The 27,263-nt window shown below is 52.3% G+C and overlaps 1 protein-coding gene across 2 annotated transcripts in view; it reads right to left on the minus strand.

Moving 5' to 3' along the window:
* PEDS1 (plasmanylethanolamine desaturase 1) overlaps positions 1-27,263 on the minus strand; it is a 38,147-nt gene that overhangs the window by 1,373 nt on the left and 9,511 nt on the right. The window contains exons 2-6 of one of the 2 annotated variants that reach the window (XM_010343250.3): positions 26,874-26,993; positions 14,060-14,151; positions 12,772-12,916; positions 10,769-10,984; positions 1,600-8,274 (exon numbers count right to left, since the gene is read on the minus strand). In XM_010343250.3, the coding sequence (XP_010341552.3) occupies positions 8,153-8,274; positions 10,769-10,984; positions 12,772-12,916; positions 14,060-14,151; positions 26,874-26,993 (695 nt within the window). In that variant the 3' untranslated portion in view covers positions 1,600-8,152. Of the gene's footprint in view, positions 1-1,599; positions 8,275-10,768; positions 10,985-12,771; positions 12,917-14,059; positions 14,152-26,873; positions 26,994-27,263 lie in introns of those variants that run through there. The other variant, XM_039479766.2, reaches the window with a different exon arrangement.

The following is a 27,263-nucleotide window of genomic DNA, read 5'->3' on the forward strand; positions in this document are numbered from 1 at the left end:
AGACCTGATTGTTCTGCAGTGTTCATTTATGAACTCTGTTCTCAAGTGGGAAAACAATCGGGCTGGTTTGGAATCTCTGGGATGTAAAAGGCACGAATAGACTTAGAAAAAGTATATTTGAAGGTTGAAAAAAAAATTATATATAATGTTATCCACAACCTTGATATTTCCTATTTATAGTTAAGGGAAAACCCCAACCTTGTGCTACAGTTTTTATAACACAAGCTACAGAAAGTAAAGCTGACAAACTGTTGACAGGAAGGGCTGTGGACTTGCTGAACACAGGAAAATCCCTGGGAAGGGATGTGTGGTTAACAGGATGTGCGATGAGGCTGGGCGCAGTGGCTCACACCTGTAATCCCAGCACTCTGGGGGGCTGAGGCAGGTGGTTCACCTGAGGTCAGGAGCTTGAGACAAGCCTGGCCAACATGGCGAAACCCTGTCTCTACTAAAAATACAAAACTTAGCTGGGTGCAGTGGCATATGCCTGTAATCTCAGCTACTTGGGAGGCTGAAGCAGGAGAATCGCCTGAACCTGGGAAGCGGAGGTTGCCATCACTGCACTCCAGCCTGGGCAGCAGATCGAGACTCCATCTCAAAAGAACCAAAACAAAACAAAACAGGGTGTGTGATACATTTGCTGGTGAAATTCTGTGGCACATATGTGGAGTCATGGCTCCCTAAGGTGTGTCTAGCCATTGCATTGAGACATCTTATTTAATGTCTGATGTAGTTTCTGAAATATATAGTCAAAAAGAAGTGGGAGTGGGTGGGCAGGGGGTCTTTAGTACACTTCAATAACTCACTCTATCAGTGGACATCTGAGTTGTTTCCACTGGCTTCTTCTGATACACTTTTTGTAATATCTGAATTTTGCATTATATGTTACTTTTGTGGTCAGGGAAAAAGGAATGAAAACTAGGGGTTTGGGGCAGAAACAAAAAAGATGTTTCCTCAACTTATAAAGAGCCCTTGCGCTGGGCGCAGTGGCTCACGCCTGTAACCCCAGTACTTTGGGAGGCCGAGGCGGGTGGATCACAAGGTCAAGAGATCAAGACCATCCTGGTCAACATGGTGAAACTCCGTCTCTACTAAAAATACAAAAAATTAGCTGGGCATGGTGGCGTGTGCCTGTAATCCCAGCTACTCAGGAGGCTGAGGCAGGAGAATTGCCTGAACCCAGGAGGCGGAGGTTGCGGTGAGCCAAGATTGCGCCATTGCACTCCAGCCTGGGTAACAAGAGCGAAACGCCGTTTCAAAAAAAAAAAAAAAAAAAGCCCTTGCAACTCATTAAGAAAAAATAACTTGGGCCAGGCGCAGTGGCTCACGCCTGTAATCCCAGAACTTTGGGAGGACAAGGTGGGTGGATCACGAGGTCAGGAGTTCAAGACCAGCCTGGCCAACATGGTGAAACCCTGTCTCTACTAAAAATACAAAAATTAGCTGGGCGTGGTGGCATGTGCCAGTACTCCCAGCTACTCGGGAGGCTGAGGCAGGAGAATCGCTTGAACCCGGGAAGCAGAAGAAGTTGCAGTGAGCCGAGATCGCACCACTGCAGAGTAAGACTCTGTCTCAAAAAAAAAAAAAGAACTCGAAAGATAGTCATAGCAAATATTTATTGAGCATTTGCTATATTCTAAGAACATGGTATTTTGCATATACTAATGTATTTAATCTTCACACCTATCCTATGAGGTAGGTACCATTATTATCCCCATTTTACAGATGAGACACAGAATGGTTAAGTAACTTGCCCAAAGTCACAAGCTTGTAAGTGGCAGAACTGGGATTTGAACCCTACTCTGTTAACCACTACTACCCTGTCTTCCAAGAAAAACAGGAAGAGGACATGAACAGATGAAGAAATGCAAATGCCTTTTAAACTCACTCAATATATTGTATTTTAGCGATTCTAAGATACACATTTTTACATTTAAACATCTCTGAAATCAGGATGCATCTTAGAATCAGTGACATCTCGGATTCAATGAAATACAGTAAGAGAAATGCAAATTACAACCACCTATCAGATTGGCAAAGGACAAAACATTTGATCACACACTGGGTTGACAAGGGTGTGAGGAAACAGGGACTCTGAAAATTGTGAACTTAAATGGGCATGGCCTCTGTGGAAGACAATTTGGTATGCACTATCGAAATGTAAAACACATTCAGCCAGGTGTGGTGGTGTTAACCTGTAATCCCAGCACTTTGGGAGGCTGAGGCGGGAGGACTACTTGAGCACAGGAGTTTGAGACCAGCCTGGGCAACAAAGCAAGACCCTCACCTCTACGAATAATAATAATAAAAAAATTAGCTGAGCATAGTGGCATGCACCTGTAGTCCCAACTACCTGGGATGGGGGGCTAAGGGAGGATGATAGCTTAACCCAGGAGGCAGAGGCTGCAGTGAGCTGGGATTGAACCATTGCACTCTAGCCCGGGCAACAGAGCCAAGACCTTGTCTCAAAAAAAAAAAGAAAAGAAAAGAAAAAAGAAAAGAAAGGTCCATTCCATCCTGAAGTTGGTGGAACACTAAGCAGCTGTAAAAAAATAATAAGAGCCAGGCGTGGTGGCTCAAGCCTGTAATCCCAGCACTTTGGGAGGCCGAGGCGGGTGGATCACGAGGTCGAGAGATCGAGACCATCCTGGTCAACATGGTGAAACCCCGTCTCTACTAAAAATACAAAAAACTAGCTGGGCATGGTGGCGTGTGCCTGTAATCCCAGCTACTCAGGAGGCTGAGGCAGGAGAATTGCCTGAACCCAGGAGATGGAGGTTGCGGTGAGCCGAGATCGTGCCATTGCACTCCAGCCTGGGTAACAAGGGCGAAACTCCGTCTCAAAAAAAAATAATAATAATAAGAAGAAGAATGATTTTGTGAACATTGATGATAACACTGTCTCCAAAATATATTAAGTGAAAAAAGGCAAGGTGCAGAACCGTGTGCATAATATCCGACATACTGTGTGAAAAGGAATGGGGCAGACACATCCCTCTTCGCCTGCATAACGGACTGCAAGTGTCTTGTCAAAGTGATGGCCTCTAAGGAGGGGAACTAAGTACTTCAGGGAACATGACTGGGAGCAGTTTACTCTTCATTCTAGACCAGGGAGGGGTTGGTAACTTTTCTCTGGAAAGGGCCAGATAGTAAATATTTTAGGCTGTGTGGACCATTTGGTCTCTGATGCAACTATGAACTCTGCTGCTGCACTGCAAAAACAGCCTTGGACGATATGTAAATGAGGGGCAGGGCTGTGTGCCAATTCAGCTTTACAAACTAGAATTTGAATTTCCTGTGTTAGGAAATGTTGTTCCCCGCTTAAAAACTGCTCGTGGCTGGCATGGTGGCTCACACCTGTAATCCCAGTGCTTTCGGAGGCTGAGGTGGGAGGATCACTTGAGGCCAGGAGTTTGAGACAACCCTGGGCAACGTAGCAAGACCCCTTCTCTAAAAAAAAAAATTAGCTGGGTGTGGTGGTGTGCACCTGTAGTTTTAGCTACTGGGTAGGCTGAGGTGGGAGGATCACTTGAGCCCAGGAGTTTGAGGTTACAGTGAGCTGTGATTGTGCCACTGTATTCCAGCCTGGGCAACACGGCAAGGCCCTGTCTCTAAAAAAAATAAACAACCCACAAAAGCTTCTAAGCTATAGAAAAGGAAGTGGGCTGGATTTGGCCCACTGGCCAGGGTCAGCTAATACCTGCTCTAGCCCCTTTTATATTATTTGATATGAGCCACTGTACCTGACATGATTCTTATTCTTTACCTATGCAAACACTGCCTATTGCAAAAAAGAGAGATATATATATATAGAAAAGGGTAGCTTGAAAATTATTTTTTGTTTATCAAAAGGGGGTTGGCTGGGTTCGGTGATTCACGCCTGTCATCTCAGCACTTTGGAAGGCCGAGGTGGGCAGATTGCTTGAGCTCAGGAGTTTGAGACCAGCCTGGGCAACATGGTGAAACCCTGTCTCTGCAGAAAATACAAAATGAAATTAGCTGGGGGTGGTGGCACGTGTCTGTCATCCCAGCTATTCGAGCGGCTGAAGTGGGAGGATTGCTTGAACCTGGGAGGTTGAGGCGGCAGTGAGTGAGGATCATGACTCTGTACTCCAGCCTGGGTGACAGAGCGAGACCCTGTCTCAAGGGAAAAAAGGCGGGGTGATGGAGTTGAAGTCAGGGGCAAGTGCCCCGAGGTGTGTCCTCAGGCCTCCTCTAAAGAATAGTGAGCACAGGGGGGTATACAAGTTCACTGCAGCCCCCCGGTGGAGCTGGAAACCCATCTGTTTGCCCTGCATGCCACCTACCCTGTGCCACCACCAGATAGCAGCACATGCCCACCTAAAACCAGCCGTCCTGCACCAGCTGGGAGGGAGGCTGCAGGCATGCACCCGTTTTGTTTTGCCCACAGTACGTTTCAAACATGGAGCCAGCATTTTTAAAGTTTAGATTTCCACCTCCTGTTTAAGCAGCTGCTGTGAGTAGCAGCTGCCCTTTGGGGCCTTACGGCTTCAGGTCCTCCCGGTCCCCAGCGTCAGCTGCCCATTCTCAGGCATGCTGCAGTGGCCTCATTGTGGCCACATTCCCCACCTGCCCCCTTCTCACCTCCCTCTCCACAATGGGAGCGTTAAAGCGCATGGGCTTTGGGTCGGACCTTGGCTCAAATCCTGATTCTGCCACCTGCCAGCTGTGTGACCTTGGGCATGTTACAGGACCTCTGTGCCTCAGTCTCCCAAAGAGTACTCACTTCTCAGAGCTGCAGGGACTGCTTGACAGGACCCATGCGAGAGCTCTCTGCAGTCTGACACAAGGTTAAGTGCTCAGTAATATTAAGTAGGATTTTTCCCTGTCTGGCCCTCATAGGCACTTATTTGCAAGTCCCTGATCTCACAAGCGGTCCCAACACTCTCAGACCCAATGCACACCTTCTTCTGGTTTTGAGATGGATTTTTTCCCCCAGCCCCCAGGATTCAGAAGTGAAATAGTCTTGAGTCTGAAGCCTGCCCTACTCTTACTAACTATGGGACCTTGTGGGGAGTCACTTAACCTCTCTGGATTCAGGCTAAGGGTTTTTGCTGGCTCCAGGGGAACTGACACAGATTGGTAGGGCCTGGAAACCAACACCACAGTTGTGAGCCTTGACCTCTGAAGAATTTAGCTGCCTGTCCCATCCACTATAGACTTCCTTTCGCGGTAATGCCTTAATTTTGATCTAGGAACCTCCCTCTCTCCTGTGGCTTAGGAAGAGGTCACTGCAATCCTGCAAATCCAGGTGGACATTTTTCAGCCCCGGGCAACCAGATTGTTTCATCCCATTGGCCAATGTGATTGGCCTAGTCCAGACCAATGAGAGCCTGCCCTGGGACTTCCACTGCAGCTACTGGAAATGCCCTTTCTACTGAGATTGCTGAGCTCGTCCAGTAAGTCTCGACTCAGAAAAACAGAGCTTAGAGAGACGTTTTGATGAATCACGTGAGCTCCTGGGTCCTGCCAAACCTTAAGTCAGAACACCTGTGGACTTTAGCGTTTTGTGAGCTGATACAATTATTTTAGCTGTTAACTTCTGCTTTAGTTTTCTGTCATTTATGAGGTGTTGAATTCTAATACCCTTGCTTGTCTGGTCCCCTCAGGCATAGTCACAAATCAAAAGTCTAGTGGTGGGCAAAGAAAAATGGCATTATGGGTCGTTTTTTTTTTTTTTTTAAGTCATAGCTGAGACTGGTGGCTCACGCCTGTAATCCCAGCACTTTGGGAGGCCGAGGTGGTTGGATCACCTGAGGTCAGGAGTTCGAGACTAGGCTGGCCAACATGCTGAAACCCCATCTCTACTAAAAATACAAAAAATTAGCCATGCATAACGGCTAGCACCGATAGTCCCAGCTACTTGGAAGGCTGAGGCAGGAAAATGGCTTGAACCGGGAGGCAGAGGATGCAGTGAGCTGAGATTGTGCCACCGAACTCCAGCCTGGGCAACAAGAGTGAAACTCCATCTCAAAAAAATGTCATTATTTGTGATTGCTTTGCAATCTTTTAGGCATCTCCCTGTTCCCAACAGGCTTTCTTTTTTTCTGGCTAATATTGTAGAAACTACCTAGACAAGACACTGACTATCTCTGTAGTGTTCACTACAGAATCACAGTACCTATTTCATAGGCGATACCTTATAATTGCTTGCACAATGAATAAACAAATTACTAATTTGTCGACAATGTCCTGGCCAGGTGCAGTGGCTCATACCTATACCTGTAATCTCTGCACTTTGGAAGGCCATGGCGGGAGGATCCCTTGAGGCTAGGAGTTCAAGACCAACCTGGACAACATAGTGATACTCCATTTCTTAAAAAAAAAAGCCAAGCCAGGCGTGGTGGTACATGCTAGTCCCAGCCATTTGGGAGGACTGTTTGTGTCCAGGAGTTCAAGGTTGCAGTGAGCTATTATCACACCTCTGCACTTTAGGCTGGGTGACAAAGCATGACCGTGTCTCTAAAAAAATAGTAATAAGTAAAAATAAATGAAACGACCAGCCAGCTCCCCACTGACGTCAGCCTGAGTCTCTGTATCACAAGTCCATGTGTTCCCAACCTCGTCTTCCATTTTTCCTTAGCTCACTCTAGTCCAGCCACAGTAGCTGCCTCACCATCTCTTAAAGTCCCAAGCTTGTTCTTGCCTCAGGGCCTGTGCCCTTGCTGTCCCATCAAGAGGCCTGTTTCCTCACTTCTTTCCTGGCTGGCCTCATCTCCTCCTCCAGGTCTCAGTTCAGAGGCCCTCCATGACTGCCCTGCCAAAGCAGTGAAGACCCTGCCTTTCCGATGTGGTTCTGTCCTGTTTGATTTTCTTCACAAATCACCACCTGCATTTCCATGTGCATTTATTTGTTTATTGTCTCTTCCCCAGGAGGTCAGCTCCACCAGGGCAGGCCGTTGTTGGTTCTCTGCCGCTGTACCTGTGTACAGGACAGAGCCTGGCACACACTGGGTACCAGTGAATATTTGCGGAAGGAAATCACAAATAGGGATCAGCCATCACTATTTCATCATCATGACCAACAAAAAAGACCACTGTACCCACCCAACCCCCTCCAAAAGTCTCTGGAGATGTCAACATTAATTCACTGTCTCTGGTGACAGCTCCCATCCTAAGGCCAGGGTTGGGGGGAGCTGGGAATAGGGTGAGAGTGGGGCCTCATGCCCCAGGCTCCTTGATACCCCCCCACCCCACCCAGCCAGGAAACATCACGAGGCAGCCAAGGTTAAGTAGACTCTTGCTGCTTTGTTATAAATATATTATGTACATCCAAAACATGACATTAAAATATTACTCCGTGTTACAGAAAAGATATTAAGGCTTTCTATTATTTACATTAAACAAGCAAGCACCTTTAAAAAAAAAAACAAAACAAAAAAGCCCTACTCTTCCTTCTCGGACATACTTTGGCCAGAGGGGATACTGTGTCCTCTTCCAAATGACCAAGACCCTCTATAGGGGCTGTACCCTGTGAAGACATCCGGTATTGGAAACATCAGCTCCGGCAGGGTGGGGGCAGCGGAGAAGTAGGTGTCTAGACTTGGGCAGGAGGTGCCAGCCTCTTCTGGCTGGCTGCCCTCAGACCCCTGCTGAGCTTCGCCATCCTTGGGAGACAGGCTGGGGCTGTCCACCTGCCCAGCCTTCCGGGGTCAGTATGCAGGGCCGTGGCAGAAAAATGCTCCGAGATGCTCAGGTGCCTGGGGGCTCCCCAGACCACTGGGGCCAGACAAGGAGGGAAAGATAGAGGCAACTCAGTGGCCCCCAACGCCAGCCACACTGAAGGACTGCCCAGCGGGGCAGGGGCGGCAGGCGTGCAGGGAGTGGGTAAACCTCCTCTCTAGCAGGGGAGGCTGGCAGGGTGGGGGCTCCCTTTTCTGCAGAGTTAGGCTTGCAGACAGAACAGCTCAGGTGGCTGAGGAGGGGTCGAGGAAAGAAAATGAAAAAAGAAAATGAAAAATCAGTGGCTCAAGTATACTGTGTCATGGTAGGGGGGCTGGGGGTACCCGGGCCCAGCCCAGGATCTGTCCTCTCCATCTGGAGGGGCTAGCTCGAAGAGGCTGGCATTTGGCAGATGGCTTCGATTTGGGGGCTAGGGAAGGTTGGCAGCCAGGTAGCAGGCTCGGAGAGGTTATTTGATCTTCTGGGCCCATTTCATGTCATCTGCCCGAGGCTTCTCGCCCGTCAGGCCCTGGATGAGGTCCTCCAGGCGTCGCCAGAAGCCTATCTTCTCCAGAGGGTAGTTGAGCCAGCCTGCAGTAGAAATGGCACCGGGAGGTTGAATGGGAGAGCAACAGTCAAGGGGACATTGGGAAAGAGCTGCCCTTCGCTGGGCTGGAGGGGCCCAGTGTGGAGTGAGTCTGCACAGGATAGGACACAGGGACTGACCAGGGAACTGGAAGTCGGGGCCTCCAACCAATCGGCCTGGGGGCCACTCAGGCCTCCAACCCCCTTATTCAACTACTTTCTTACTATATACCACACACTAACTTGTATTTGAGCACTTACTACGTACCAGGCACTGCAGTCGCCTTATCACTCAGCTCAAATGCTACCTCTGCCAGGAAGCCTTCCCTGATCACTCACTTAAGCAGCACCCCAGGTTTCTCGAATTATCCTTTATTTATTTCTACTTTTAATACAGATGGGGGTCTTGTCATGGGGTCTTATCTTATACAGGCTGGTCTTGAACTCCTGGGCTCAATCCTCTCACCTTGGCTTCCTAAAATGCTGGGATTACAGGCATGAGATACCGTGACAGGCCACCCTCTTTCATTTCTTTATAGCCTGTATGATAACCTGTAATCATCTTCGTTAATTCTCTATTTTCCTGTTCTGAGTTTGTTTACCTCCCAATCCCCAACTAGAATATCAGCCTCAAAATGCAAAACACCGTGTTCTTCCACTGCTGATCCTCAGTACCTAGATAACAGCCAGGCACACAGGAGGTGCTCAATAAATACTGCTCACAGTCTGACAGCCTTCCAGCTCACCATGAGGTCGACACTAATATCAGTCCCATTTTCCACATGAGCACACTGAGGCTAGAGAAGAGTTTCCCAGTTAGCAGGTGGCCAAACCAGGATTGGAACCCAGGCCTGCTTAAGTAGCTAACCCATCTCCTAAATAGTCTAAATTCTAACCCCTCCACTTGTGCTCCAAGGAGCACAAATTGACGACATGAAAAAGAATATTTTTTTGTGGTTCTCAGTTCTGTTTCCAGAAAGACTTAAAGAAAAAAAAAAAAAGTAGCTGTAATTTATCAAGTACCTACTATACACCAAACACTGCATTTGCCACTCCCCCGAGAAGGTGTTATATGAAGGAGGGGCTTCAGCCATATTTTGTGGAGGAGAAAAGTGGTCCCCAGGGAGGTTCGTGAGTTTCCTCAGACATATATGGAGAAGCTGCAAGTTAGGCCTGAGTTGGCCCGACCTGACAGCCTCTGACACACTCAACCTTGAACGAAGCCCAGCTGGCCCCAGAGAGACTGCTCGGTTCACCCTGCCTCTTCCGCACTGGCCGCTAACCGAGCCTGGCACGTGCGCCTCCTTTCCATCCCTCCTTGCACCTGGCGCGCTCCTGCCTCCGGCCTGCGTGCTTCCTGCTTCCTTTGCTCTCATCTGGGACCATCTATCTGCAGGCCCTCCCACGCTTCTCTCTTCCCCCTTCCATTGCTCTGCCCCCAGCTCCCTCCACGCCAGGCACGAGCCTCTCTGCCACGCTGGAAACACCCGAAGCAAGCACAGGCCAGCCTCAGGGCCTTCGAACCTACTGTTCCTGCTGCCTGGAGTGCCACTCCCACAGAGGTCTTTTCGGCTTTCTCCCTCAGCTCCTTGGGTCTTTGGCCAAGTGTCACCTCCCTGACCATCCCACTTAAAAGGCAAAATCCCCCACTTCCTTCTCCCGCCCCCTGCTTTATCTTCCTTCATAGCAGACAGCAAGTTAGCAGCATCAGCTACACTATATATTTTATTCATTTGTTCCCTCTTCCTCACTAGACGGTGAGTGCCACGAGGGCAAGGATCCAGGGGGGGTGTGTGTGTGTCTGTGAGACAGACCCACTCTTGTTGCCCAGGGTGTGTGTGTGTGTGTGTGTGAGACAGACCCACTCTTGTTGCCCAGGGTGTGTGTGTGTGTGTGTGTGTGTGTGTGTGTGTGTGTCTTGTTGCCCAGGCTGGAGTGCAATTGTGCAATATCAGCTCACTGCAACCTCTGCCTCCCCAGTGCAAGCAATTCTCGTGCCTCAGCCTTCTGAATAGCTGGGGCTATGGGCAGCTGCCACCATACCTGGCTAATTTTTTGTGTGTTTTTAGTAGAGATGGGGTTTCACCATGTTGGCCAGGCTGGTCTCCAACTCCTGACCTCAAGTGATCCACCCACTTCGGCCTCCCAAAGTGCTGGGATGTTCGCCTGGCTGATTCCTGCTGTTTTGTTTGCTGCAGGAGCCTAAGCCCAGAGCACTGTGGCATGTGGTAGGTGCTCAATAAATACAGGATGATGGGTGGCTGGAATCACAATGCCATGAAGTCAGGGGAGAGAGCTTTGTCTGTCTTATTTACTGCGTCCTCAGCACCTAGAAGAGTGCCTGGCACACAGTAGATGCTCAATAAATGCACATTCTGAGAGACCGTTCCAGAGGGCAAGGACTGTGTGACCTCCCGCTGTGATCTCTGCCCTCCTGACCTCGAAGATGGTGTGGTGGCTGGGGTGGGGAAAGCCCATTCCATGCCGCCGCTGGCCGCACCTGTGGTGATGCAGAAGTAGGTCTCGTGGGGCGAGACGTGGTGGATACGATGGTGTTTACGTGGCAGGATGACATGCCAGTCCTGCAGGAGGGTGACCCAGCGCGGCAGCCCAAAGTACGTGTGCGACCACTTGTGGATCTGGTTGGTGAAGGTGCCGAAGATGATCAGGCAGAAGACGAAGCACTCCCAGGGGTAGTACAGCTGCTCCAGGGCTTCTGCAGGTTGGGGAGAGGGAGGGCCGGCACAGCTGTCACTCGGACAGGGAACCCCCCACTACCGGCCCTCACCACCTGCCCCTGGGGGCTCCTGCACGGTGCAAGCACACTGGATTCTTTCCCACCCCCTGCAGGGCTGCAGGCGAGCTCAGGTGCTGCCCTGGGCTTCAGGCTTTCCTCCTGCTCAGGAAGCAGGCGAAATGGCAATAGGATAATGGCTGGGAAAGTGGACAGGAGTGAGCTGGAGCTGGGTTCCGATCCCTGCCGACATTTCTTGGCAGTAGGAGCTAGAGCAGGCGTCCCCAAACTACGGGCCCCGCGGGCCGCATGCGGCCCCCTGAGGCCATTTATCCGGCCCCACGCTGCACTTCACGAAGGGGCACCTCTTTCAATGGCGGTCAGTGAGAGGAGCACAGTATGTGGCGGCCCTCCAATGGTCTGAGGGACAGTGAACTGGCCCCCTGTGTAAAAAGTTTGGGGACACCTGGTGGCTGCCTCTTACAGGCTTAATTTCCTCATCAGGAAAATGGGAATAATGCCTTCACCCAGGTTCCCTACGAGCAGAGCCTGAAACAGGTTCCTGTGTCTGTGATTTATCAACGGAGGGAAGCCAGACAGGGCGGGGCCAGAGCAGAGCAAAGCTGAGGTGGGTGGCGCCCTGCCTCAGGCCGTTCCTGCTCGAAGCTCCCCGAGGTGTTAATGGCTCTTTAGAAAGGGACTGCCCTAGGAGGCCGTTCAGTCACTGGCTCCAGGCTTATCGCAGGGGGAGAGGCAGGACCTCCGCTCCACTTTTGGAGCAGCTGGGAGCTGTCAGCAGCCACCACTCACGGGAGCAGAGGATCGGTGCACCCCCAGGGAAGGGGATGGGTAGGGTGCCACAGCACCCACTGCATACACATCCTCAGCAACTCTACCCACGGGAGGCTGCCCGAAGAACCAATGGGTGTGAAGGTGCCGGAACAGGACCGGGCCCCACCTTACCTCCACCTGACAGATAAGGCAACTGAGACTCAGAGTGGTGAAATCACTTGCTTTGGGTCAAGTCCCTCTAAAAATAGGTAGGGCCTATTTTTGCAGCCTAGATGTTTTCTACTAAGCCATGGTAGCAAAACCAGAAGCCCGGGCCGGGCGCGGTGGCTCAAGCCTGTAATCCCAGCACTTTGGGAGGCCAAGACGGGTGGATCACGGGGTCAAGAGATCGAAACCATCCTAGTCAACATGGTGAAACCCCATCTCTACTAAAAATACAAAAAATCAGCTGGGCATGGTGGCGCGTGCCTGTAATCCCAGCTACTCAGGAGGCTGAGGCAGGAGAATTGCCTGAACCCAGGAGGCGGAGGTTGCGGTGAGCCGAGATCACGCCATTGCACTCCAGCCTGGGTAATGAGCGAAACTCCATCTCAAAAAAACACAAAAAACAAAAAAACCCAGAAGCCCTGCCAGGCAGGTAACACAAATGAACAAGGTGGGTCGGGTACAGGGCAGCAAGCGGTGGGGACGGTGGTAAACTGGAAAGCCGTGTCCTGTCAAAGGCAGTGGCTGCAGTTCAGCTCCCACCCGGTGAGGCCAGGTGGGAACACGGACCCAGCGGGGCCAGAGCAGATTGTGCAAGAGAAGCTGGAAACCCCGATCTTTATGTCAGGTTTCCTGATTTTACATGAAGACGATGAATGAGAAATCTTTTAAAACACCGCAAGGAGCCAAACACACAAGCCCCAGGAAGCTCCTGGGGGTGGGCCTCTGCCCCCACGGCCCCCTCCCGGCCCACTGCTCGCTGGGCGCCTCACCAGGGCTCCGGGCGCGGAACTTGTAGGCCATGTTTAGCAGCGGGAGCAATGTCACCAGGCAGTTGTCCCCGTTGGTCTCGATGAAGTCGTGCCGTGTGATAGCTGTGGGATCAATGTGGTGCTCCCGGAAGGGGCGGATGAAAGCCTGGGGTTGGGGGGAACACAGCCCCAGGAGTCACCCCACAGTGGTCAGCCGCTCTCATGGACCCCTAAACACACTCACCCTGGGCTCGCCTCCCGCCTTTGCTCCTAACTTCCCTCCACCCGGGAGGCCTGAACATTCCCACCCCACCCACTGCTGGACACAGACCTCATCCAGCCTTTGGGGAGATAAGCGAAATGACCCTGGAGGGACCGTGGGTTGGCACTATCTGCCTCTGGGCCTCAGTCTCCCCACCTGTGCTGTGAGGGGGCTTGGAGACATCTGCCCTTCCTCCCTACCCCAAGGCAGCTGAGGAGGCCCCTCTAACTAACAGATGGGGACCCTTTGGACGCCGTGCACCTCCTGGGGTAACAGCCTCCCCTCCTTAATCCAAGCGCTTCTGATTGGGCTGACCGCGCCCCTTGGCTGAGAAAGAACATGTGACCAGGCCTGGCCAATCACAGCATCTCCCCTCTTCTAGCCACAGTAACTGGCTGAGGGCCCAGAACGTGACCCAATCTGGGCCAATGGGAGTGAGCCATGAGACTTTGGTTGGTGGAAACGATGGGAAAGGAGAAATGCTGTTTTCCTGGGAGGAGGACTGTTCTCTTTTCCTAGGAGCTGGAAGGATGCGTGTCTGGGCAGTGAGAAGCCACACTGGCCACCTCATTAGGTAAAAGTAGAGACAGAGATGGAAGAAGAATAAGCCTGAAGAATGTGGTCTGTCTGCCCTGCTGGACGCAGCCATACCTTAATTTGGCTTTAACCCTGAAATTTTCAGTTACATGAATCAGTATCCTTGTTTTCCTAAGCCAGTTTAGATTTTCTGTCAAAACCCGACTAATACAAAATAAAATGCAGCTGAAAAAGCAAGGAGCAGCAGGGAGACAATGGAAAAGCAAGATGTGGCCCCCAAATTCAGGGGTTCTGGCGAGGCAGGCACATATCTAAACTCTTGGACCATCCCAAGCCTGATGCTTTTGCTTCCAAAATCCCAACGGACTCCTGTTCTAGTCTTGCAGGATGGGGGTGGGGGACAGGTGCCTTCTTTCAGACAGGGAAACAATCTTAGAGAGGAAAGGGGACTACCCAAGGCCATATAGCCCAACCTCCTTCTGGAGGACATGGTTGGGTCAACATACGAACCTTCCCCACAACAGGCAGCTCCACGGAGCCCCACGTGTCAGCACCCCAGTGCACCAGGCCAGATAAGAAGTCAGCAATGAGAGCTCCTGCAACTGTGGACAAGAAGTGGGTGAGTGAAGGGACATCCCTGCACCTCCCCCAATCACAGTCCCTCATTCATTTACTCATTTGTCTGCTCATTCATTTATCAGGAGGGGAAAGTATCCCTTCTCTACTGGGGATGTTATCTTCCCTGAAGATGAAGCCTCAGGCAGAACACTCCTGCTTGTCACTTGCTGCGCCCCAGGGGAGATGCCAAGACTCATCTGCTTGGAGAGTCTGAAGAGCATAAACTGGGCATGCTCACATCAGCCCAATCGTTCCCTATTAGGAGCCGGCTGTGCCCTTCTCTCTGCCCAACATAGGGAAGCCTGCTCTGCACCAGTGTTGCCTGGAACTGGAGCAATGGCCTTCTAGGTTTGGTGTTAGAAAGAAAGTACCTTCCGGCCGGGCGCGGTGGCTCACGCCTTTAATCCCAGCACTTTGGGAGGCCGAGGCGGGTGGATCACGAGGTCGAGAGATCGAGACCATCTTGGTCAACATGGTGAAACCCCGTCTCTACTAAAAATACAAAAAATTAGCTGGGCATGGTGGTGCTCACCTGTAATCCCAGCTACTCAGGAGGCTGAGGCAGGAGAATTGTCTGAACCCAGGAGGCGGAGGTTGCGGTGAGCTGAGATGGCGCCATTGCACTCCAGCCCGGGTAACAAAAGCCAAACTCCGTCTCAAAAAAAAAAAAAAAAAAAAAAAAAAAGTACCTTCCCTGCAGATAGAAGCCTCACTGCTCCACCCCCACCCCAGCCCTTTTATCAGTAATATATGTGATCATTTGGTGTCCAGCAGCCTTTTCCTTGTTTCTGTTCTCAATCTGTTCGGAACCAGATTAGGGTTCCCTCCAACACCATGCACTCACTTGAGGGTTCAGTAGATTTGGACTCAAATTCCAGTTCTGTCACTCACTAGCTGTGACACTGTCACTAGCCGTGACACTGCACACGTTATTTAGCCTCTCTGTGCCCAGTTTCATCTTGTAAAATGGGAAAGATACGGCCGGGTGTGGTGGCTCATGACTGTAATCCCAGAACTTTAGGAGGCTGAGGCGGGGGGATTGTGAGGTCAGGAGTTTGAGACCAGCCTGGCCAACATGGTGAAACCCCATCTCTATTAAAAATACAAGAATTAGCCAGGCATGGTGGCACATGCCTGTAATCCCAGCTACTGGTGAGGCTGAGGTGGGAGAACTGCTTGAGCCTGGGAGACGTAGGTTCCAGTGAGCCAAGATTATGCCACTGTAGTCCAGCCTGCCAGACATGGCAAGACTCTGTCTCCAAAAAAAAAAAAAAAAGGAATGATGCTAACATTTATGAGCATTTTCTCAATGCCAGGCACAAGGGCTTTACAGGCTAGATCTGGATGAATTCTCACCATTTCTTATAAGTTGGTAGCATTTTTTTTTTTTTTTTTTTTTTGAGACAGAGTTTCACTCTTGTTACCCAGGCTGGAGTGCAATGGCACGATCTCGGCTCACCGCAACCTCTGCCTCCTGGGTTCAGGCAATTCTCCTGCCTCAGCCTCCTGAGTAGCTGGGATTACAGGCACGCGCCACCATGCCCAGCTAATTTTTTGTATTTTTAGTAGAGACGGGGTTTCACCATGTTGACCAGGATGGTCTCGATCTCTTGACCTCATGATCCACCTGCCTCGGCCTCCCAAAGTGCTGGGATTACAGGCTTGAGCCACCGCGCCCGGCCAAGTTGGTAGCATTTTTATTCCCACTTTGTAGAGATGGAAACTGAGGCTCCCACCCCATGCCGCCTCCCGTCACTCTCCTCTTTCCCTGCAGCCCAGGTCTACTGGCTTATCCCCTTCCCTTGCACACACCCTTATGCAACTCGGGGCCTTTGCATCTGCTGTTCTCTCTGCCTGGAACATACTTTCCCCAGATCTTCATCTTCATCACAGCTCACTCCCTCACCTCCTTCAGATGCTTACTCAAATGTCCTCCCTGGACACCTGATGGAAAATTGTAATCACCTCATCTTCCAGCATTTCTGACCTCCTACGTATATTGTTCTCCACGCACTCAGCATCTCTGACTGCTCTTCTGCTGGTTTATTTTCTCCCCTGACTAGGATGGCGGCTCCACCATGGCTAGGGCTTTAGTCTCTTTTGTTTGTGGCTGTATCCCGGCTCCTGGCACCTGTGCGGAACTCAGTAGTGCACTAAGTGCAGTGCTTGGCACACAGTAGGCTCTCAGGACATATTACTGTTGCTGTCATTCAGTCAATCAACTAAGCAACAATCTACGAAGACCTACTGTGTGCTAAGCTCTAGGGACAGAAACATGTCAGACACTGAGCTCCCAGCAGGGGACGACGGCAGCTGTGAGTGACGACACGTGCAGCCTTGGCTCCTGGGGCTTCTTTCCCGCCCCTCCCCAGACTCAGTTTGTCTGTGTCAACTCGTTGTCTGAGGTTCTGAGTTCTGCTGGTGCCCTCAGCCCCTTGGTGACAGGGGACCAGGCTCTTGGGGCACTGTGGAGACTGCAGAAAAGCCCCTGGATGCCTCCTGGGTGAGCCTTGTGGTTGAAGGGACAAAAGTAAGCATGCCAGTCACTGTAGATGGGCAATCCTGATGCCCGAGCCCGGGGTGAGGGGCAGCCGCTTGACGAAGACTTTCAGAGGCCCTGTGGCGTCCATCACAGATGCCAAGCATGGGAGGGGTGGTGGAGGTTGGGGCAGCACAGTTTCACGAAAGCACCTGCAAGTTCCTGGTGATGAGGATGGGAGGGCAGGTGGGCACAGGTGGCAGCTATAGCTCCTAGCACACAGATGCTTAAGGACAGGCTGAAGTGTGTCACTGCATGGTGGCTGGGCTGAGGGAAAGGGTCTGGGGTCAGCAAGGCCCCAGAGCCTGGGCACCCAGTGGCTCTGCTCTGGTCTGGGCAGTCCTGCTCCTTGGTGATGGGGAGGGTGGATCCAGGCCGGGGCAGGGGAGGGGGTGTAGAAGGCGAGGCAGGTGTAAGCCTGAGAAGGGCTTCTGCGTTTGCTGTTCCTCTACCCAGCACTCACCCCCACTCCAGATCCCCTGTGCTGGCTCCTCAGCCTTCTCACTCAGAGTGAAGGTCAGCCAACCCTCCTGGCTGAAGTCATCCTCCCAGGCAGCTGCTCTCGCTCACATCGCCCTGCTTTATTATGATTATTGAGATGGAGTTTCACTCTTGTTGCCTAGGCTGAAGGGCAATGGCGCAATCTCAGGTCACTGCAACCTCCGCTTCCCGGGGTCAAGTGATTCTCCTGCCTCAGCCTCCCAAGTAGCTGGGATTACAGGTGCCTGCCACCAGGCCCGGCTAATTTTTTTGTATTTTTAGTAGAGATGGGGTTTCTCCAGGTTGTTCAGGCTGGTCTCGAACTCCTGACCTCAGGTGATCCGCCCATCTCAGCCTCCCAAAGTGCTGGGATTACAGGCATGAACCACCAAGTCCAGTCCCCCTGCTTTCTTTCTTTCATAGCATGTGTCTTACCCTGAGATGGCCTCATTTGTAATCCCCACCTCTTGGATGAACAAAGAGAACCACTGCCTCCCAGTCAAGTGGCAGCTATGCGATGACAAGGGGCCTGTCTACCAGCACCCTTTCATGCCCTTTATCTGCACTGCAGAAGGTCCACGGCATTATTAGCGCTCCTACTGCATACTTTGGGATGCCGTGTATGCACTGCCTCTGTCTACCAGGAGGGACAAGAGGCCATGTGGCCAAGAGCTATGACAGAGCTAGATCAAGTCACCATATTGCTGTGTGACACTGTGCCTAATCTAGGCCTCAGCATCCTTACCTGCTTAACAAGGTCAACTGAGGATCTCAAAGCCCTGTCCCCATAGCTCTGACTAATGACATCTCTAAATACTGCCTTTAGGCCAGGCGTGGTGGCTCACACCTATAATCCCAGCACTTTGGGAGGCTGAGGTGGGCGGATCACCTGAGGTCAGAAGTTCTAGACCAGCCTGGCCAACGTGGTGAAACCCGTCTCTACTAAAAATACGAACATTAGCCAGGCGTGGTGGCAGGCACCTGTAATCCCAGCTACTCAGGAGGCTGAGGTAGGAGAATGGCTTGAACACGGGAGTCGGAGGTTACAGTGAGCTGAGATTGTGTCGTTGTACTCCAGCCTGGACAACAAGGGCAAAACTCTGTCTCAAAAATAAATAAATTAATTAAAAAATGCTGCCTTCATGAAAGGAATAGCTACTGGATAGAGGAGAAGCGACTGGATGTCATAGGGGTGGGGCCTTGCAAGGGATTCCGAGTCCATGTTCCTTGTTCCCCGCATTCTGGGCTCCTGGTGAGATGGGGACAGAATATAACCTACAAACAGTAAAGGCCATAGGCCTCGCACAGCTCACAGCCTTTACATACATAGACACACCTGTCTGACCACCCACCACCCCCCAGGTTAAGAAAGAGATTCTAAGGCCGGGCGTCGTGGCTCACGCCTGTAATCCAAGCACTTTGGAGGCCAAGGCGGGTGGATCACCTGAGGTCAGGAGTTCAAGACCAGCCTGACCAACATGGCAAAACTCCGTCTCTACTAAAAACACAAAAAAATTAGCCGGGTATGGTGGTGCGTACCTGTAGTCCCAGCTACTCAGGAGGCTGAGGCAGGAGAATCGCTTGAACCTGGGAGGCAGAGGCTGCAGTGAGCAGAGCTCGTGCCACTGCACTCCAGCCTGGGCAATGGATGGAGACTCCATCTCATAAATAAATAAATAAATGGACAGTAAATATTTTGGGCTTTGCAGGCCCTGCAGGCTCTATTGCGACTGACTGAGACTCCATCTTAAAAATAAATAAATAAACAGACAGACAGACAGTAAATATTTTGGGGTTGGCAGGCCAGGCAGTCTCCACTGCAACTCCCCCACTCTGCAGCTGTAGTGTGAAGGCAGACATCAACGGCATTCCCAGAATACTTGTTTACAAGTATTTTTGGTCCTCAGGCCATAGTGTGCTGACCCCGACAGAAAACATTTCTAGCCCTGCAGCAGGCTCCCCGTTCCCCTACGCTCCCTTCCAACCCTGTTCCCTGCAACCACAGAGCTGCCTCCCATCAGCAGAGACTGATTTTGCCTAGAACTTTATGTAAACGGATTCATATGGTAGGTGCTCTTTGGAGCCTGGCTTCTGTTACTAGTGTAACGCTTCTGGTGTGGGTCATGCAGTCGTGTGGTCAGTAGCGGTTCCTCATTTTTAGGGCTGATGAGCATCCCACTATCTGGACGTACAATGATGCATTTATCCACCTAGCACGGTTGGACACTGGGGCCGTTTCCAGTTTGGGGCTGTTTTGAATCACGCTGCAATGAATGCTGGTGTACAAATCTACATGTGGACTTCCACCCTCATTTCCTTTGGGTTAAGATGTCAACTATTTTTTAAAAAAACAAACCTGATATTTATTGAGCACTTATAACTACCAGGCCTCGTGCCAATGCCTTAAATGTTTTATTTCCTTTAATCGCTGAGTGGCACTAAGGCCTGGCCTAGGCCACGTCTTATCTCCTTAATCATCCTAAACACTTAATCCTCACAGATAATGAGAAAGCTGAGGATAATAACAACGATACAGATGAGAAAACAGTACTTGGGTTAACACTGTGTACCGGGGCTTTGTCAAGTGGTACAAAGTGCACTGCTGGGAGCATAGCTTCCCATTCCTTAAGTGTGGGCTGTGTACAGCAGCCGTCCAAACAGAACACAGGATGATGGAAGAGGGAGGCCAGGCATGGGGGCTCATACCTGGAATCCCAGCACTTTGGGAGGCTGAGGCGGCCAGGTCACTTGAGGTCTAGAGTTCTAGACCAGATGGCCTACATGGTGAAATCCCCTTTCTACTAAAAATACAAAAATTAGCTGGGCCATGGTGACACAGGCCTGTAATCTCAGCTACTTGGGAGGCTGAGGCAGGAGAACTGCTTGAACCTGGGAGGAAGAGGTAGCAGTGAGCCAAGATCGTGCCATTACAGTCCAGCCTGGGCAACAGGGTGAGACTCCGTCTCAAAAAAGAGGGGGCTGGGCACAGTGGCTCACACCTGTAATCCCAGCACTTTGGGAGGCCAAGGTGAAGGGGGATCATGAGGTCAAGAGATTGAGACCATCCTGGGCAACATGGTCAAACTCCGTCTCTACTAAAAACACAAAAATTAGCTGGGCATGGTGGTGTGTGCCTGTAGTCCCAGCTATTCGGGAGACTGAGGCAGGAGAATCCCTTGAACCCGGGAGGTTGAGGTTGCAGTGAGCCGAGATTGCGCCACTGCACTCCAGCCTGGGTGACAGAGCGAGACGCCGTCTCATAAAAAAACAGAAAAGAAAAAAAAAAAAAACAAAAACTAAGGGAAGGAAGGCTGGGTACAGTGGCTCATGCCTATAATCTCAGCACTTTGGGAGGCCAAGGTGGGAGGATTGCTTGAGTCCCAGAGTTCAACACTGACATATCGAAACCCTGTCTGTACATAAAATAAGAAAATTAGCCAGGTGTGGTAGCAGGTGCCTGTGGTCCTAGCTGGAGGCTGATGTGGGAGGACTGCTTGAGCCTGGAAGGTTGAGGTTGCAGTGAGTTGTGACCGAGTCACCGCACTCCAGCCTGGGTGACAGAGGAAGACTTCACCTCAAAAGAAAAGGTGGGTCGAGGGGAGCAGAGTAACTTTTTTTGTTTGTTTTATTGTGACAGGGTCTCCCACTGTGGCCCAGACTGGAGTGTGGTGGGGCCATCACAGCCTTGACCTTCCGGGCCTCAGCCTCCGGAATAGCTGGGACTACAGGCATGTGCCACCACACTCTGCTAATTTTTAAAATTGTCTGTAGTGACAAGGGTCTCACTATGTTGTCCAGACTGAGCAGTGAACTCCTGAGCTCGTGACCACCCACAAATCCTGAAGTGCCTCCCAAAGTGCTGGGATTACAGGCCACCAGCCACTGCATGTGGCCGAGCATAACTTTACTGTGGAGTACTCTGACGTCTGCTACCTTAGCCAGGGGACCAAAGTCATCACAGTGATAAGTCATGTTGACAGCCTGTACTTTTGCTAGGATGTGATGACGATGGCACTTTACTTCTGAACTTTCCTCATAACCCATAAACCCAGTCTAATCATGAGAAAAACATCAGACAGCTGCCAACAGGAGGGCGGCCTGCAACACACCCGACTAGCACTCCCCAAAACCGTCAAGGTCACTGAAAAGAAGGCAAGTCTTGGAAACTCACGGACAAGAGGAGCCTGAAGGGACATGACCACTAAATGCCACGTGGTACCCCGGGTGGGATCCAGGGACAGAAGGACGACGTTAGGAAAGAATGAACGCAGTCTGAATAAGCTACGGACTCCAGCGGGAAAATGTATCAACACCGGCGCACACTGTAACAAATGTGCCCCATTAAAGTAAGATTTCAGATGTGAATAATGAAGGAAGCCCGTGCCCAGACTTATGGGGACTCTCCGTACTATCAGCCCTGTCTTTCTATAAATTGAAAACTTGCTCTAAAAAATAAAGTCTATTTTTCAAAAAGTGCATGATCTCACTTCATGTCCACAGTAACAGGCCCCACCCCATCCCGACCTTCCAGAGGAGGGTAAGGACTGGCCAAGGTCACACGGTGGCAGGGGCAAGGCAGAGCTGCTGGTGAGTAGCCAGAGACTCGCTAGAGTCATTCCGGATGAGGCAGCCTTAGGGTTAGGGTTAGGGAGCCTTCACACCCAGGAATGGAGGATGGGGACATTTACCTCCCTTCACTACGAGAAGTTAATAAAACGGGCCACTGGGTAAAGAGCCCGGTGGGTTCTGTGATGCAGCAAGCATCCCCGGACACAGCTCCAGTGAGTTCTCTGCTGAGCCTCGGTCTTGCCATCTGTCCAATGGCCAGGCCCAGGTGCCTGCAGGCTGCCCAGCAGGGAGGGGCGAGTGCTTTGGACAGAAGGCAGGAATTATTTTAGGAGTTGAGGATCCCTCCCTCTGGTTTCGTGATCCTGGGGCCTCTGCTGGTGGCAGTGACTCCGGGCTGCTGTCCGAGGCTGCTTTAATGGGGGCAGGGGCGGCACACAGGCACACAGAAGGCTCTTTGTCCCAGCTCTGGGGTGGTAGCAGCTGGCAACCGGCTCCCCCTGGGACAGCTTTGGCCTGGTTACCACCCCTCCCTGCAGAACACTGAGACAAGGAGAGGGATGGGAGATGGCTCACCCCAGGCTAATCTGACTCACGGGGGACCTTGAGGCAGACTCTGGGCACCTGGGGGCTTCCACTTCCCCAGAGGTCACCCAGCTGGGACTGCCTCACCCCTCCCTGCCCACCTCAAAGGCCTCGCATGGACATGGAAAGCGTGACTGAGGGCACAAGTGAATGCCCTGAGGGCAAGTCCAGGGGCTGTGGTCCTGGGTCCCAGTCCTGTCTTCACTGCCTTTCAGCTTAGTCAGATCCAGACGCCACCTCCACCCACAGGGTGGGCCGCCACCCGAGGCCTCCTGACTTCTCTGACTCCCTCTCCGACCTGTGAACTCACTGTGCCCTCTGCCCAGAACACCCTCTCCCAAGGTCCACGGAAGACTCTGCTCTTTAAGGGCTGACTCACAACACAAACACTCTTCCGCCCCTCCTCCACGTGGAACCAAAGCTCAGGGCTCCCACGGCCTTCACTTGTTCACCCACTCATTCATAACAATGAGGTGCTTGTCAAGGGGGCTGATGACCTCCACGTGGCTAAATTCAAAGGTTCCTTTACTGCCTACCTTGCTGGTCCACTCGGTGGCTGTTCCCAGTTGACCCCTAAGACTTCTGGAAACACATTCTTCTTTTGGCCCCTGCAAGCCCTCCCTGGTTCTCCCTCGACCTCCCTGGTCTCCCTGGCAGTGCCATCCCAGCCTCCATTGCTGGCTCTTCCTCCTCCCCAGCCTGGAAACCCTGGAGACTCAGCCCCTGGGGGTGCTCAGCTAGCCTAGATGAAGAGGTCCACCTCGACATAGATGACCCCCCAGATTTCTTTTTTTATTCTTTTTGGAGTCGGAGTTTCCCTCTTGTTGCCCAGGCTGGAGTGTAATCCCTCCTGAGTAGCTGGGATTATAGGCATGTGCCACCATGCCTGGCTAATTTTGTATTTTTAGTAGAGATGAGTCTCTCCATGTTGGTCAGGCTGGTCTCGAACTCCGGACATCAGGTGATCCGCCCACCTCAGCCACCCAAAGTGCTGGGATTACAGGGGTGAGCCACTGAGCCTGGCCTCTTTTTTTTTTTTTCCCAAATGGAGTCTTGCTCCGTCTCCCAGGCTGGAGTACAGTGGCACGATCTTGGCTCACTGCAACCTCCACCTCCCGGGTTCAAGTGATTCCCCTGCCTCAGCCTCCCAGGTAGCTGGGATTATAGGCACCCACCACTGTGCCCAGCTAATTTTTGTACTTTTAGTGGAGACCGGGTTTTACTGTCCCAAAGTGCTGGATGACAGGCGTGAAACACCGCACCAGGTCGGACCCCTAGATTGCCATTTCCAGCCACCTCTCCCTGCCTCCAGACCTGGATTTCCAGTTTGCTGCGCGACATCTCTCCTTAGCTCACCAGCGGCCATCTCAAGCATCTCCCTCAGGCCTGCCCTGCCAACCTCTCTCCATCTCTGTGAATGACAGCTTCATCCCGTCCATCTCTTACGAGAAAAACCTTGAGTCAAGCTAACTCTTCCCTTTCTCGCCACCACAGCCAACCTGGAAGCACATCCTGGCAGCTCACCTTTCACAGCTCATCCAGAACTTGACAACTCATCACCACCTCCCAGACCCAGGTCTGGGCTGCCCTCGGGTCTGGGCTGCCATCTTCACATGGCTGGACCATGGCAGGCACTTCCTCCCTGGCTGTCCCCACCCCCGGCCATCTTCCCTTCTGTATCCAGTGACGTCAGCTCCCTGTGGGAAACTCACCAGTGGCTTTTCATGATCCCACATCCAGACCGACGCCCTCAAGTCCCCACAACATCTGCTTCCAATGCCTCTCTGGGCTGCCACAATTTTCCTTTGATCAGTTTCCTCCAGCCACAATGGCCTTGCTCTACTCCCCAAGCACACGAGGCACGTGCCAACCTCGGGGCCTTTGCGTTTGCTCTTCCCTGTGCCTATTGTGCCCCTCCCCCAGATCTCTGCACAACCCCTCCCTCACCTCCTTCAGGTCTCTCTTCAGAGAGGCCTTCCCTGCCTGCTCCCTTAGCTCGATCTTGCGTGCCAGTGTTGCATCACGTGTGTCTGTATTTACTAACTTGACACCTTTACATGCTTCAGCCTTCCTTGATTCCTGGGGCCTGCCTGGGACAACGGAACCTCTGGGGAGATAGTGAGGGGCAGGGGGCAGGCTCTGCAGGCTGGCACGGTGCCCTGAGTGTCTACATGTTAACACACAAATCAGGCGGCTATTTAAATCGATCAGGGACTGTGCAAACACCACTATCAGGGGATTGTCTGCTCTTATCAGCCCAAAGGGAAAGGTGTGGGATGAGGAAGCTGGCGCTGTGCAGCCTCGAAAGCCAGAGATTTCCTGGGCTGTGGCTGGAAGCTCAGGTCCCAACCAGGGAAGAGAGACAGTGACCTGCTGGGACATCCACCCTCCTAGCCTGCAGAGCACATACCTGGTCTCTGACCCAGCCCACCCATTGCCCCGGCTGGGCCTGCTGCCGCGAACAGCCTGGCCTCCCAACGTTAACTGGAGGCTATACAGGCCCTGGGGGGAAGTCTGCATTAGAGAGCCAGGCAGGCCCAGGTTTGCCATCTCTGACTCTGCTGCTGCCTGGGGGAGGACCAGTTATGTGATTTACTTGGCCTCTCAGATGCTGATGGCGACCTCCTCACTGGGGTGGCACAGAGTGAAAAGTGTAGGTGCTCACAAAACACCCATCACTAAACCGACCAGCGAGGCTGAGGTGCAAGCTGGATCAGTGGTCTGGCAGGTGCCGTCCCCTCCCCACCCCTGCTTAGTCACTGGCTTTCTCAGCACCTCGGCACACCTGCATTTTGTCCTCACAACAGCCTTAGGAGGCGGGTACTGCCAGTAGCCTTATTTTACACCGTGGAAAATGAGGCTCAGAGGTGCAGTGACACTTGCCCAAGGCCACACAGCCAGGAGGTGGTGGAGCTGGGACATGAACCCAGCTCTGCTGAGGCCTGCTCGTAACCACCCCCAGATGAGGCTCCAAGGCTCAGGCTGTCTATACTCCTGCCCTTGAATTCGGGGCTTGAGGCAGAAAGGCCGGTGGTACAAGTCCCTCCCATCCCTGGGGGCAGGGGACGGGCTGGCTCCTGCAGGCCAGGCTTCTCAGCAAGGGACAGGTTAATTTCACTCCCCTCCAACTGGTACGACTCCCGCCCCCAGCATATGCCAACCCCACCAGACCCAGATGGCTCAATTAGCTGGCCTGAACACTATTGGCTTAGGCGGCCAGAATGCTTTTAATGAGATTGTGGGAGTTGAACCCTTAGGGAGGGCCAGGCAGGACCGAGGGCACAGCCACCCGCTTCAGTCTGGAAGCCTGGGATGCGGAGGTGACGGGTGGTGCATGGAGAGGAAGGAAACTGAGTCATCCAGGGCCTGGGAGTGGAGGCGGCATACTAAAAACTATGTTGTACTCTAGCTTAAAGTGTGACTCTGGGCTGGTCCCTTCTCTGAGCCTCAGTTTCCTCATCTGGAAAATGATGACAACCTTAGCCTAAGGAGTGACCAATGAAAAAACAGCCAGGAGGTCCTAATAAACAGCAGCTCCCTCATTCACTCACTCACTGATTCAAACACCACTGAGCGCCGGCTGTGTGCCAGGCCTGGGGCTTGGAGCTAGGGATGCAGCAGTGAATTTAGTTGGGAGAGATAGATGGTAAACAAATAAAGACACCGTGGATACAGTGTAACAACAGAAAAGGGGATAGTGTGTGACAGGGCTGCTATTTTGAGACAGGAGTCTTGCTCTGTTGCCCAGAGCAAGTGATCTCCCTCCCAAAGTGCTGAGATTACAGTCATGAGCCACCGCCCCCGGCCAGGGCTGCTATTTTTTGTAGGGCAATCAGGGAGGGCTTCCCTGAGGAGGTGACCTCTCAGCAGAGACCTGGAGTGAACCATGTAGGTGTCTGCTCGGAAGAGTTCTAGGCATAGAGAACTTCTGCACATGCAAAAGCCCTGAAGTAGGAATGCATCCAAGAGGAGGTGGTGGAGGCACAGCCAGGAGGCCAGTGTGGCAGGTGCAGGGTGACCCAGCATGAGGGTGGAGAGAGGACACTGGGGCAGGTACACTGAGGACTGGCTGTTCTATACAGCTGCAGGTGTCCGCAGATGAGAGTCGGGGAGTGGCATGATCTGCCTGGGGCTCTGGCAGGCTCCCACTAGCTGAGTGGAGACTGCACAGCACAGGCCCAAGGGGAAGGCAGGGGGACCAGGAAGGAGGCTCCTCCAACAGCCCAGGCGGGAGGGGCTGGTGGCTGGACCAGCGTGGGGCCCATGAGGATACGGGGCAATGGCTGGACTCCTCGTGCAGTCTGAAGTAGAGCGAACAGCGTTTGCTGATGGTTTGGATGTGGAACGTAAGAGGAAGAGAAGAACTGAGGATCATGTTCAGGTTTGGGGCCCAATGGACAGGCCGCAGGGAGGTGCCGCCGACCGAGAGAGGGAGGCGGGGTACTCAAGGCACACACTGGACACGATCACACACATCCATGCAGGCAGACACATGCATGGGAAGTTGAGGCAGGCAGCAGTGCCTCGGGCACTCACCGACACCCAGTATGACGAGGGGCGTGTGCTCCCAGCGCGCCAGCAGCAGGAGGTGGACCAGGTTGTGGGCGATGAGGCTGAAGCACAGGACCACGCAGCACCACTCCTGGAAGCGCTTGCCTGCAAGGAGTAGAGGCGACAGGGAACAGGTGGAGGGTCAAAGCCAGGCAGAGCAGGGCCCTACAGGCGCTTTACAACTGCATTCAATGCGTCTACAGTGCCAACCCCAAGCTGAGCTTACGGACTGTACCTATTTCACAGATGATGTCACTGAGGCCCTGCCCAAGGTCAAATAGTTGGGGCTGGATGCATTAAACCAAGAATAGGGCCCTTCAGAGAGGGGCCAAATTCTTTGATAGATCAATTCTTTGACAGACAGGACCAGAACTC

The sequence above is a fragment of the Saimiri boliviensis genome, chromosome 9 (assembly GCF_048565385.1).
Source record: "Saimiri boliviensis isolate mSaiBol1 chromosome 9, mSaiBol1.pri, whole genome shotgun sequence".
Lineage (NCBI taxonomy): Eukaryota > Metazoa > Chordata > Mammalia > Primates > Cebidae > Saimiri > Saimiri boliviensis.